General features: G+C 36.0%; 1 protein-coding gene across 5 annotated transcripts in view; it reads right to left on the bottom strand.

Moving 5' to 3' along the window:
• The window catches only part of LOC129953831 (1-phosphatidylinositol 4,5-bisphosphate phosphodiesterase), a 109,438-nt gene that overhangs the window by 4,351 nt on the left and 92,195 nt on the right, over positions 1-12,892 (bottom strand). For all 5 annotated transcript variants that reach the window (XM_056067315.1, XM_056067316.1, XM_056067317.1 and 2 more), the window contains 10 exons: positions 11,918-12,154; positions 11,676-11,842; positions 5,410-5,620; positions 5,246-5,339; positions 5,012-5,176; positions 4,589-4,949; positions 3,465-4,527; positions 3,184-3,387; positions 2,806-2,962; positions 2,648-2,737 (listed from right to left, as the gene is read on the bottom strand). In XM_056067315.1, coding sequence (XP_055923290.1) covers positions 2,648-2,737; positions 2,806-2,962; positions 3,184-3,387; positions 3,465-4,527; positions 4,589-4,949; positions 5,012-5,176; positions 5,246-5,339; positions 5,410-5,620; positions 11,676-11,842; positions 11,918-12,154 — 2,749 coding nt within the window. The remainder of the gene's footprint in view (positions 1-2,647; positions 2,738-2,805; positions 2,963-3,183; positions 3,388-3,464; positions 4,528-4,588; positions 4,950-5,011; positions 5,177-5,245; positions 5,340-5,409; positions 5,621-11,675; positions 11,843-11,917; positions 12,155-12,892) is intronic.

Raw genomic sequence — 12,892 nt, 5'->3', positions numbered from 1 at the left:
AGGGCTAGAATAACTGCTGCACAAGAGGAAGAAAGAAACGAGCTGGAGTCCTCGTATCGCATGAAAAAGAGAAAGGTTCACCGCAGTGTGCGCAGCGACAAGCGTAACTACATCAACGCATTGGCGCAAGAAGCAGAAGATGCTGCAAACAGGTGCGACAGCAGGACCGTTTACACAATAACCAATGAACTGACCGGTACACACAGCTCAAAGCAACACCTGGTGAAAGAAGTAGACGGTACTGTGATAAGTTCGGTCGATGAGCAAGTCAAAAGGTGGAAAGAACACTTTTTCCTCGGTTTTAAATCGACTGTTTGCAAACAACGTGTAGCCGATACCATCTGAAGCGCCTGAAGAAACTAATCCCCGAAACCGCACCAGATTTCCCAGTAAAGATGAGATCGTTTCAGCAATTAAAACAAGAACAACAAAGCGGTAGTCCTTGATGGAATTCCCGCGGAGCTTTTACAAGCAGCGCCAACATCATCAAGCGAACTGCTTCATTCGCTCATAAAAGAAGACTGGACCACCGAAAGCTTCCCCGATGAGTGGAAGAAGGGAATTGTCGTCAAGTTCCCAAAAAAAGGTGATCTTACAAAGTGCGAAAACTGGAGAAGAATTTGCGTTCTACCAGCCGTTGCCAAAATAATAGCAAAAGTTATATTGGAACGCATCAGAGAACACCTTGAGGCCACACTCCATGCCGAACAAGCAGGATTCCGCCCTGGATCCTCCTGTATTTGTCATATCAACAACCTGCGGGTCATTACTGAACAGTGCGTTGAATATCGATCACCACTACACCTGATGTTCATCGACTTCGAGAAGGCTTTTGAAAGCGTTAACAGGGAGTACATCTGGTTAGCTTTGCGGAGGAGAGGCATCCCAGAAAATCTAATTGCTATTATTAAAGAAGCATATAATAAACCCAAGTGTCACGTTCTGCACAAAGATAGGTTGTCAGATGATTTTGAATTTCGAAGCGGAGTCAGACTGAGCTGTATTCTGTCGCCAATATTGTTTTTGTTGGTGATAAGCGATGTACTGCGCTCAGCTGACAGGTAGCGGAGAGATGATCCAATGGACTTTGACATCCTATTTAAAACACTTGGATTAAGCGGAAGCTGTTTGCTTACTCTCTCATAGGATCGTGGATCTCTATCAAATGACAACAAGTTTGAAGAGAGAAGGAGAAGTTGTTGGGCTGAAAATTAATTCCGACAGAACAAAAATGATCAGCCTCGGAACCCGGAAAAAGTGGAGAGCAAAAGCAAAAGCGGCTTTCGGTATGCTGTCAAAAATTTGGAGGAATAACTCTATCAGCTTAAGAACAAAGCTACGACTGTTTCACACAAATGTCGAATCTGTGCTACTTTATGGGTGCAGCACTTGGAAGATTACTTCAGCCATAACAAGAAAGCTGCAAACCTTCGTAAACAGATTTCTTTGTAACATTCTAAGGATTTTTAAATTATATTAAAACAATTATACAAACATTTCTGGCCAAACCGTATTTCAAATGAGGTCCTTCATAGGACAGGTCAGGAACCTATAGAATCTATAATACGAAGACGTAAGTGGCAATGGATTGGACACACGCTTCGAAAAGGTAACGACTGCATTGCAGGCCAAGCAATGCACAAGAGAGAAGAAGAGCTGGACGACCGAGAAGCACATTGCGCAGGACAGTCGAGGAGGAATCAGCGTCACTAGGCAAGAAGTGGAGGGAGCTGAAACACTTCTCCGGAAACCGTACACGATGGCGCGTAGGCGTAGTAGATGCTCTATGCCCCTTAGGGGGTCCCCAACGGACTTAACAGGTCTAAGGACCTAAGTAAGTAGGTAAGTAAGTTGAAAAAAAGTTGTGGAGAGCTCAAATGCGTTTCCAGAAACAGAACGAGATGGTCTTAAATATCATTGGTATAAGCATAAGGAAAAGAAGGAGCGGTTAAAAGGGAGGTGTCGGTGTGCTTTGATTTTGAAATCTTAAAAATTGCAAAAATATAGCATTCCACATTTGCGTAGTACGGCTAAATAACGAATATATGTACTTCACACCACTATCGAAGTTGGTCTCAAGGGTAAACTAATGGTCATTCCAAGAGCGTGAGTACTACGAAAACACTTTGGTTCCTGCTATCTACATATCTCCTCCAAGCTATAAGGTGTTTCAGTGATTTATTTTTAAAGTTTTTTTTTTAATGAAAAAATCGTGTTTTAAATATTTATATTGGTTTGTACTAAATTAATTTGTTAATGTGTGTTTTAAGTGTTCAAATCAATAATTAAACTAGCTAGTTTTTTTTCCAAAAAAATAGAAACAAATCAATCATAAATAAAGAATTAGAAGGACAAAAATTCTATTGTACTATGTAGCCTTGAAAAAATATAGCATGCATTTAGGTAAGAAAGATTTAAACTATCCAAAAGCTTTGGTGAAATACTATTTAATAGAGACAAAATAAATAAGCAGTTTGGTATTAAAGACAAAACAAAACAGAACTCTAAAAATTAATATTACACTAATAAATTCATCTAATGAGTATCTAGCTACTTATAAAGGGTTTATATATAGATTTCATCTAGCCTAAAGTACAGTCTCAATACTGGTAACTGTAGTCGAATTCTGCATGTTAGCATCAAGTACCTTTGTAACATCAGTACTAAAGTCTTCGACCTGTTTGGTATGGGCATTCTTTAGTTTTTCCTTTTCACGATTCTGTTTGTTACCGATTTGCTAGGAAAATTTTAAAAGTTAAATTTATAAAATTTTTAACCTAAAGTGTCAAAAGTTTAATAAATTACCTTTTTCTCTTCCATAAATCTTTTGATGTTGTTTTGTTTTTTCTCTCGAAGTCGACGATCTTTTTCATTTTTCGTTTTTAAAGTCTTATCCAATTGAACCTCTTTTGCTGTTTCTACAGAGACTTTAGCTTGTTTAGCATTCAAGTCCTTAACATCCCTAAATTATAAAATAAAATAATTGATTTAAATGATTGCATTTCTCTGTTCTGATCTGTTGGCCAATTTGGAAACAAAATAATTATTATTATTGAAATATTTGTTGACAATGCTTTAAAACTAACAATTAAAGTTTGTAAGGAGCGAAGTTATAAGTGGCTTCTAGTATTCTGGATATCTGTGGGATATGAATGAAAAATCGCAAGAGAACATTACACTTACTTCAAATGTCTTTCTTCAAGCTGTTTGACTTGAGTAGCTTGAACCGTGAGCATCAAGGCTTTCATGGCTTCCTGCGAATCTTGGACATGCACGCGCAACATGTCCCATTCTTCCTTCTTATGTTTCGCAATCATCTCAGTCCATTGATTTGTTTGTTCGGTTATTGCATTCTTTATAGCTGAATCATTGCGGATTTCGTCCTTGCTGCAAAAATGAAAAAATAACACAAAAACATTTTTAATATCAATCGAAAACATAAACAAAAAACAATTTATTCATACCTCTTGCCTTTTATTAATTTATCAATTGCAGCATTTTGAGTTTTCTGCATAGCCATGCGATCTTTGGTGTGTTTCTTTTTTAAAGTATCGAGCTCTTTGATTTGCTTTTTGGCAACCTTTTGGAAGCCCTTCTCACTTCGCAATGACTCTAATGTCACAGGTTCAAAAACTAGAGGTGGTTCTTTCTTTTCCTCTTCCTTTTTACCTTTGGCAGCATTTCGAGCTCCTCCAGCACTGGTTTCTTCGATACCGAGAGACTTCATTTGTTCATTTTGTTTAGCTGCTGCTCCAGCAAAGCCACCTGGATCGCACAACAATGCCATGAAGTCTCCAAATCCATCAGGTACATAGATTTTCATTTCGATGTTACAGAATAACATAGGCAAGGACATGGGGAAATTAGCTTCAGTTCGTAGCGAGATGTGTCGATAACCTACTTGTAGACCTTCTACCGGTAGAATACGCTGACCAATTAGTTTTCCGCTCTCTTCATAAACACCAAAACGCAGCACAGCCAGATCAGGTAAGACCACTTTTCGGAAAAGGAAAGGGTCTTCATTGTAAACTGGATTAAGACCATTATTTGGCACTAAGCGTGTTCGGAATTCTTTTTTAACTGTATCAGATGGCAAACCGAACATATCGACTTCCACATAAGTTCCAACTTTCTTATCTGACAAAAATTGCCCAGCAATTACTTGCACAGAACATGAAGCAGCTATCACACCGTCTACGGGAGCATCAGCAAATGGATCAAAGTCTTTGTCACTACGTCGCATGAAATCAGGCTTCAGTAGATAGCCACAGCCTCCATTATACTCAAATTTGCCCTGATTAAGTTGCATGGGCAAATCTGAAGTTTGGAAATTTAATGAGACCATTTGGCAGCCAGCATTCCAAAACACTTGGGGCATGTAGTTTGAGGAATCAGCCCGTGTACCTTTTGGATAGATTCTGGACATTTGTCGTTTGTTATAATTGACAAAGTCGATGGCTTGCTGTTTCAGGTAGTTCATACCGGCCGTTTCAGCAAATGATGACATGTTGTGAGCAATATTTTTTTCTAAAATATACAAGTTTAAGTTTTTGTTTTAAGTAATAGAAAGAATTATTTGTCTTCATACCGATTGCCTTATCGAATCCTTGGAACTTTATGGGTTGGGCATAGTTAATCATTGACGACAGCCATGGATGGACATTGGTTGTTGATCCACTGTAGTTTGCAGCTGCTTCTGCACCCTCACCTGCTGGAGCACCGTCAGGACCTGGAGGTGCACCCTCTGCTGGGGGAGCTTCTGGTGGTGGTTCTACCGGTGGGGGTTTTGCAGCACTAGCATCTTCGCTTGGTTCATCGGCTATTGTCAATTCACCCTTCAGCCATAACTCAAGTTCGATCTTTTCAACCTCAGGCTTCATTCTTTTGTTTTTAATGAGTATCTTCTTTAGAAGAGCTGAGGGAGGTGGGAGTGGTCTGCCAGGTTCCAGCTAAATTGATACACAAAATTGTTATTTTGTTTTAGTTTTGTTTAATTAACAATTTTATTTACAGGATGATCAGGCAATGGCTCCTTGAGCAGATATTCTCCGAATATCTCATCACAGTATTTTGCTAATTTGTATTGCTGCGCTCGATTGCAATGGTTTTCGAATGATAAAATCACGGGATAGTCTGATGCTACAAAAGCACAGTCACGAATGGCATGAATACAATCCTAGGGAAGATATATTTAATGAAAGAAGGAATTTTATGGTTCAAAAATAAGAAAGAAAGAAGAACTTGCTTTGTACATAATTTCAGTACACATGGCCATTCCGTGAGTTATTATTGGCTCTTCATCTTCGCCTTTTCCATTCCAACAGTCAAGCTCTACGCATCTAAAATAATAATTGATATAATTAATAACTTTTTATTTAAGGAAGAACTTTTGAAAGTCGTGTTACATACCTGCATCCGGCTAACATAGTTTGCCGATACATTTCCACTGAGCTCTTGCCACCAAATTGTCGACCAGATAAATACGTATTATGCGAGGAATTTATATAGTAGTGAGCTAAAGGCTGATCCATATCCATATAAATCTCCAGTCGATCTAGGAATACGGGAGCATTTTCATCGGACATGAGATATCGTTTTAGCCCATCCAATGATAGCTGTACTGTGAAAGATAAAAAGTTGCATAAGTAAAAATTGAAAGAAGTTGAGTTGAAGAAGACTTGCATTTTAAATGTGGAAGAAAGTAAATTATGTACTAACAATACATTTTTTAAAGAGAAAGAAACCAAAAAAAGAAAACTTTTTTCTTAAATATTTGATTTTGAATAACCTTTGAACTATTAAATTATTATTATATTTACAAACATTTCGATAACAAACCCTTTTTTAATATTATACTTTTTTCGTAATCATGTATAATATTCTTGCTATAGCTTTTAATAAAAGGTCGTTTTTAAATATAATGTAATTGTATCGAAGAAAGAGTCAAGAACAGTGGAAGAGAAATTGTTGAGGCTGGATGAGAGCTGAAAGGAGCGTAAAGACATCGTCGGAAAAGATCTGTGGACCTCTAGGAAGTAAGTAGTACTAACTTACTGTAAGTAAAATTTATATCCATCCCAATTTTTTAATCAATAAAACTTATAGTGCTACTGAGACAAACTACTCACAACAAATTCCATGTTAAATAACTGAAACCATTGACCTTCCCATCAATATTATTGAACTGAACTCTAGTTTAGGCTCAACAAAAGGAAAACCACCTGGATTCGACAGATTCAAAAACCAGATGCTTAAGAATATTTCACTTTCTTTTAAAGAAAAGCTTTTGAATTGTTTTAATGAAGTTTTCACTAAAGAAATCATACCCCAAATTTGGAAGACAGCCACAGCGGTTCCAATTCCTAAATCAAAAAAAGACAACACCTCCACACAAGGATACCGTCCAATATCTCTTCTGCTCTTGCACGTGAAAAATTCTTAAAAAATAAATGCAAAAAGACTTTCATGGTTTCTAGAAAAGAAAAATTGTCTTGATATTAACCAAGTAGCTTTTGAACACAATAAAAATACTATGGACGCATTGCTGCATGTTACAAAAGCTTTATCAAGGTATTTGAAATAAGCTGGCAAAATCGAAAATCGGTCCTAACAGGTTTAAAACTATAAAATCATTTCTAAGCAACCAGCATTTCCGAATAAAAGCAAATGGAGTTTTTTTTAAATGTCAAACAACTGACAAACGAAATTCCCCAATTATCTCCGTTATCGGTTATATTGTTCAATATAGCGTTCAACGACATCTCGGATATCTTGGAAAACATGAAATCTGTAAAATACTCGCTATATGATGATGATCTTGTACTTTTAACTAGTAAATGTTCTCGAAAAAATACATACTTGGTGTAATACATCAGGTGCTAAGATCTCTTCAGAGAAAAGTACAATATTACACATCCTTACAATGGTCAATAGCTATCAATAAAATTTCCTTCATGGTTGTTACCACATAAATCAATATTTACTGAACTTGCTTTATTTCCGAAAAGCACGACAAATCGATCTATTTATAGACAAATATTCAAGAAAATCCAAGAAGACTACTCTCAATGGAACTTTATCTACACAGATGGATCAAAAAGCAAAACACGAACATCATTTGCCGCCGTTAATGATAAGGGAGGCATTTAAACAAAAGGGTTGTTATCTGAATTTGCATCGGTATAACTCAGCCGGAGCTGTAGCAATCTTACAAGCTGCAAATCAACATCAAGGTGAAAAAACTCTCATCTGCAAGGATAGCCTTACCACAATCAACGCCATTCAAATCATCGACGACAAAAATCCAACCATTAAAACTATACGGGACAAGGGAATAGCCAACAGAAGAACCCTCAAACTAGTTTGGGTTCCTGGGCACGCAAAAATTACAGGTAATGAATTAGCAGACAAAGCAGCACGAATCATGTCAAGCGAACCTCTGCTACTTTCTCAGTCAACAACAAAGACTTTTAAAAGTATTCCGCCTGATGATGGAAAAGCATATCCGAAACCCGTCGTAGATTGAAAATATAATATTATAAATTAAAACTTAAGTTTTAATATTAAATTAAAAAAAAAAGCAAAATAACTTATATTTATTTATTTATTTTTCGTTAGTCTAAACTAGAACTTGGAGACAAGGAAACCACATCATGTATTTTAATAAGATCTTTTCTGAGAGAAAGGGCAAATATCATCAACTTGATATGATATTCTGAGAAATCAGAATTTTGTATTTTCTTAACACAAACTTAAGTGTCCTTTAAGTTTCTGAAACTCGTTTCAAAGTCCATCTTAATTTTTTGACGCACTCTATAGGTACATATATGAATCTTTCTATATTGTGTTTTCCTTCAAAATTGTTTATCTATTAACTACAAAAACTTTAAGGGTCTTAATTGGAGAAATCTATTTTTTGAAGTGAAGTTGGCTTTGAATGTGTAAGAATTAAGATTAAAATATGAATTTAAAGGTTATAAATGACCGAAAAACCGCAAAAGTGACACGTTCGACTATTCACCTTTATTCCGATAGCCGTTTATCTTAAACAGCAGTATCGTTTTAGAGTCATTTTGTTTTATTGGCGTTTCATAAGTCGTATTCCGTAACTAATACGCAAGCATTTGTCTTGCTCTTTGATTCCACAATATGATCTACGAAAACAGTGGAAATGTGACATAAAAGCTATTCAAATTCAATTAAAAAAAAGGTGTTTGAACTGTTGTTTCACTTTTAAATAAAAAGTACGTTATAATTATTTGAACATTGGTTTAACATTTAAGTTTGTACTTAGATTTAAACTTAACTTTTAGCTGAACAAAAAGCCTTCCCATGAACCAAGTTTGATCGAAAGTGACTTTTCTCAGCAACTTTCTGTCGCAGTTCAAACGATAAAGGAGCTAGTAGCTACTCTTACTTTTTTAACGAAACTACCAAAAAGGAGTTGAAAACGACTTCAATAAAGGACTAGCACAGCCAACTACCTTAAGTGAAATACTCAAGAAAATGTTAAACATCTTCGGGGGAAAAATGTTCCCGCTTTAGATTAGAATGGAACTCTCGGAGCCAGAAAAGAGGGGAAGCACAAAAGCCTTCGAATTTGAAAGTGTTTAAGGTTTTTTATAATCGTAAGCGTATAAAATCCGTGCCGTTTGGCATTTTTTTGCATTTCTTAACGGTGGTTCAAGAGAATTTAAATCATTTGCCAAAGACTACCATCCCGCATTCCTACTAATGGTTGAAGAGATACCTATATCTTCTTTAGCAATATGCTCATTTTGCTCTATGAGCTCAACAAGTCTTTTCATCTGTCGTTGACTTGTTGCTTTAGTCCTTAATAAAGGTTTTCAAAATTATAAAATCAAGAACTATCGAAAAAAAACGTACATTTTGGTGTTAGGTACCTCAAACAAATAATGCCCAGCTCCTAATAAGGTTCAGGAAACAGAAAACAACAAAATCAACAATTAATAGGACTTTTTTGTGTTTGCATGTGTAACCCTTCGCATTTCATTGCACTTATTTTCAACCAAAAAGGGCACAGCGAAATAAACGGGAAAGCTGGAGAGAAACCGTTATTGTCACAAAGTGAAACCTCGGCGCGCTTATGCAAAAAGTAGTTAGGCATCAAGTAGCAGTATTTTGTAAGACCAACAACATAGCCAACAGGAAAGAAGTGGATGAATTTGTTTATGAAGCGAAACACAGAGTTGTCGATTAGAGAGCCTCAATTCATGAACCCCGCTAGGGCCCAAAAACTAAATAAGCAAATCATGGCTCACCACTTCATAAAACTGGAGGTCCTGCTGGATAGATTAAGCACAAAGCACACACAACATAAATGAAAAAAACTGTAGATTAAATTTGCATCACCAAAAAAACGTCTTGGCTCTTAAAGGGTCAAAAAGATTTCACCAAATACCAAACGAACATGCGGAAAGTGTCACCATTGTAGGCTGCGTTAACGCCATAGGAACTGTAATTCCACCTATAGTCATCTTTAAGGGCATAAGGTAAAAACTGGAGTTTTTGGATAATATTCCACTCGGGTCCGTAGTGAAGATGACCCCAAAAGGCTATATGAACCACTCAACTCTTGTGGATTTTGTAACTCATTTGAGCAAGTTCAAAGCTGTTGGACCTTGCCTTTTAGTTTTTGACGGAGCTGCTTGAAATTTGGATTATAGTATTGTGAAGGAAGCAGAAAAACATGAAATAACGTTCTATTGTCTTCCATAAACAGCAGACACGAGTTCTAACCTCTAGATAAAGCCGTGTACCAGTCACCACCGGCGTCGATAATCTACTAATTTGACGGCGTATTCTAGTGGCAAGGATCACCAGATCCGACAAATTTTGTAAGACAACTGCTTCAAAGTGTATGTGCGTCTTCCACGAAGCTTCTGTTTAATATATGCCCACACATTTTCGATAGGGTTTGCATCGGGAGACTGCGACGCACGTGCAGTCCAATGTAACGAAGCCAGATTGAGTCTTCCACTGAGTATAGAGCTTGCTGCGGTGTTTAGCATCGTTGTCCTCCTGCAGAATCCAATCTTAAATATTTGTGATGAACCATCGTTTGGCAGATGGTAGTAAAGCCTTTTTGTAGATTTTTATCATTTTCTCGGCATTTAGGTTGTCAGTAAAGAGGCAAAAAGTCTCAGCTTTGAGAAGCGGCCCCAAAGATGCACCTTTATTCCATGCTTTACGGTCCGCTGTACTAGCCTATTGGTGGAAGTTGACCAGACTCGCGTTAGGCCAGAACGTCCCCATATAGAACATTCATCAGTAAAAATGACATTTCCAAAATCTCTATCAATATTCTCATGCGCCCAAGCGAGTCGCTTAGTAACGTGGTTTTCAGTCAACAGAAGCTTCTTCATTATGTTGCGCCATTTAAGATCATGAGTATGAAGAAGGGTTCGGATAGTTTCGTAGGATATATCTAAACCTTTTACCATTAATTTTGCTTGTCCTTGCTTCAGTGTTAAAGCAGGATTAACCGAAAACAGATTCACAATAATTTTTTCACTTTTCCTATTGAACCACGTTCTGATAAATCATCGACATTTTTAGCCACTTTATATCGGTGCATCCATTTCTGTACAAATGCCTTCGACTTTCTCAAAAATTTAGCAGCCGTTGATTGCAACATTTTGGGACCTTTCAGGTGGATGGAAAGGAACACAGCCTCGTAGCGCGACGCGTACTTAGCACTTAATGCGTTTAACGTGATTCTCTTTCAAAAGACCAACGACAACTGATAACTGAACCTCTGTTGACAATGCATCAAGGACAAAGCTCCCCTCTTTTGGCTCGCTTAAGAATTAGAGCGAAATCAGACTGTAACTATTGTATATTGACTCTTAAATAGGGTAAATTTAAAAAAACAGTTTAAATCCTGGAATACTTAAATACATTGCAATTCGTCCAAATAAAAGTTAGACCATACCTTTCTAAACAACAGCGTTCTTACAAAAATTTTGTAACAAAAATTGTCATTTTAGGCCTTGAAATATGACTTGATATTAGGCAGGGTCAGACGACATAAGGGACTTGAAAGTAAGGAAAGTCTTTGGTAACTGTTGACCTAGCTGCCAAAAAATTGCCAAGTAAGTAAAGAAAAGTGGCCCTAAATATCAAGTAAATTTTACCTATGTCAAAATGACAGATAATAATGATTTATATAATTTTTTTTGAACAGTTATACGTAATGTTTTATGTAAAAGGGTCCGTTTGTCAAATAGGGAATGGAATAAGTAATATTTATTTAAAATACAAAATACATTTCGCGATGGACTTGAAGCTTGCCTTAAAACTTTTTTGTGAACAACTATATGTATATTTTCGATAGTTTTATCACAATTTTATCAAAAATGATAGTAGGGTAGGTTACATAAGTAAAGTTCTGAGTTTAAAGTTTATGACAGTTCCTTTAATTCCTTTGCAAATTTGTTTAAAGAATGCAGTTCACTGCAAATGAAGTCCCTTATGTTCCTTGAACCAGCCCATTGACTTAAGTCATTTGACTTATTTAATGGGGTTCAAAAACAACATAAGTTTATATAATTTTAAAAGTTAGTTATTTTGGGAATACAAAGACTTAAGAAAAAAGTTTAAATCACGACTTAACTAAATACAATCACAAAAATATGTTTAGTATATATACTTACGAGCTGACTTTCTAGTTTCATCTAATTCGTAATCGTTGATGATTTCTGTGGCACGTTTTTCATCGTAAAGCGGGTATAAAATTTCATTCATCCGGGGATCTCTTTGCTTTTCATTGAGAAACTGAACGAATTGTTCCAGACCAATAACATCAGATTTTCCTTTAGTTCTATATAATTGTTGAAAAAGTGAACATTTTATTATTCGTTTAAATAATTAATAATAATTAAAAAACACAACTTACATGTTTGCAAACAACTCTTCAATATCATTTCTAGGGCAGACTTTATGATACAGAGCATAAAATTTATCGAAAGTAAATTCATCTTTTGTCATTGTGGCACTTTTATCACCTGGCAATCCGACATCGGAAATACATTGGTAGACTAGCTTTTCTGTTTTACCAGATGCAAATGTTTTTGCAATGACTTTTACTGGAATTCGACCTTTGACATCGACTAAGAAACATAATCTCATCCAACTAAAATGGTTAATAAAACAATTATTTAAATAGGTACATTTTATAAGAAAATTGGTAAAGATGGAAAAGAAAACAATTAAAAGAGCCAAATATTAACCAATAAGATATGCACGAAAAATAACAAATGTACATATATACAAGTAAGCATTAAAGAAAATTAAAAACTAAAGAAAGTATTAATGGACATTGGTACTTACCTTTCAATATTGGCCTTGAACTTCCTTACAGTAAGATTAGTTTTTACTTTCGTAATGAATTTTTAAATTTAATTTTACTAGAAACATAGAAGGAATACATATCTGTCCTCATCTGTTATTTGATAATGACCAATATGTTATCAAAGATATTAAAAATGATGGTTCGCAAATGGGTTTCCTAGCTATAACCTGTAAGGTAGTACTTTAAAAAAAAAAGTCACCTGACAACGCAGGGAAGACACCAGGTAAGAGCAGCTGACAACTTTTTTCCGACAACGAAGCTTTCTGTTGATTTTTTAACCAGAACTTTTAGCACGTTAAAAAGACTCAAATGTGGTTAGGATGAATCATGATCGAGAACCGTTTGAATGGTATAGTTGAACAATCTCAAGATATCATATGTTTTAAGATATTTGTTTGAATGTTTTAGTTTACAAAATTATGTATTTTTTTATAATAAACGCACACTCAAGGTTGGTGCGTGAATCTTCCCCAGAAACACATCCGGTAACAGAGGAACCCCCAACAAACCCCCCTATGA

This window comes from Eupeodes corollae, chromosome 1 (assembly GCF_945859685.1).
Source record: "Eupeodes corollae chromosome 1, idEupCoro1.1, whole genome shotgun sequence".
Lineage (NCBI taxonomy): Eukaryota > Metazoa > Arthropoda > Insecta > Diptera > Syrphidae > Eupeodes > Eupeodes corollae.
Note: the sequence above shows the minus strand (reverse complement) of the source record. Positions and strands in the feature narration are given on the sequence as shown.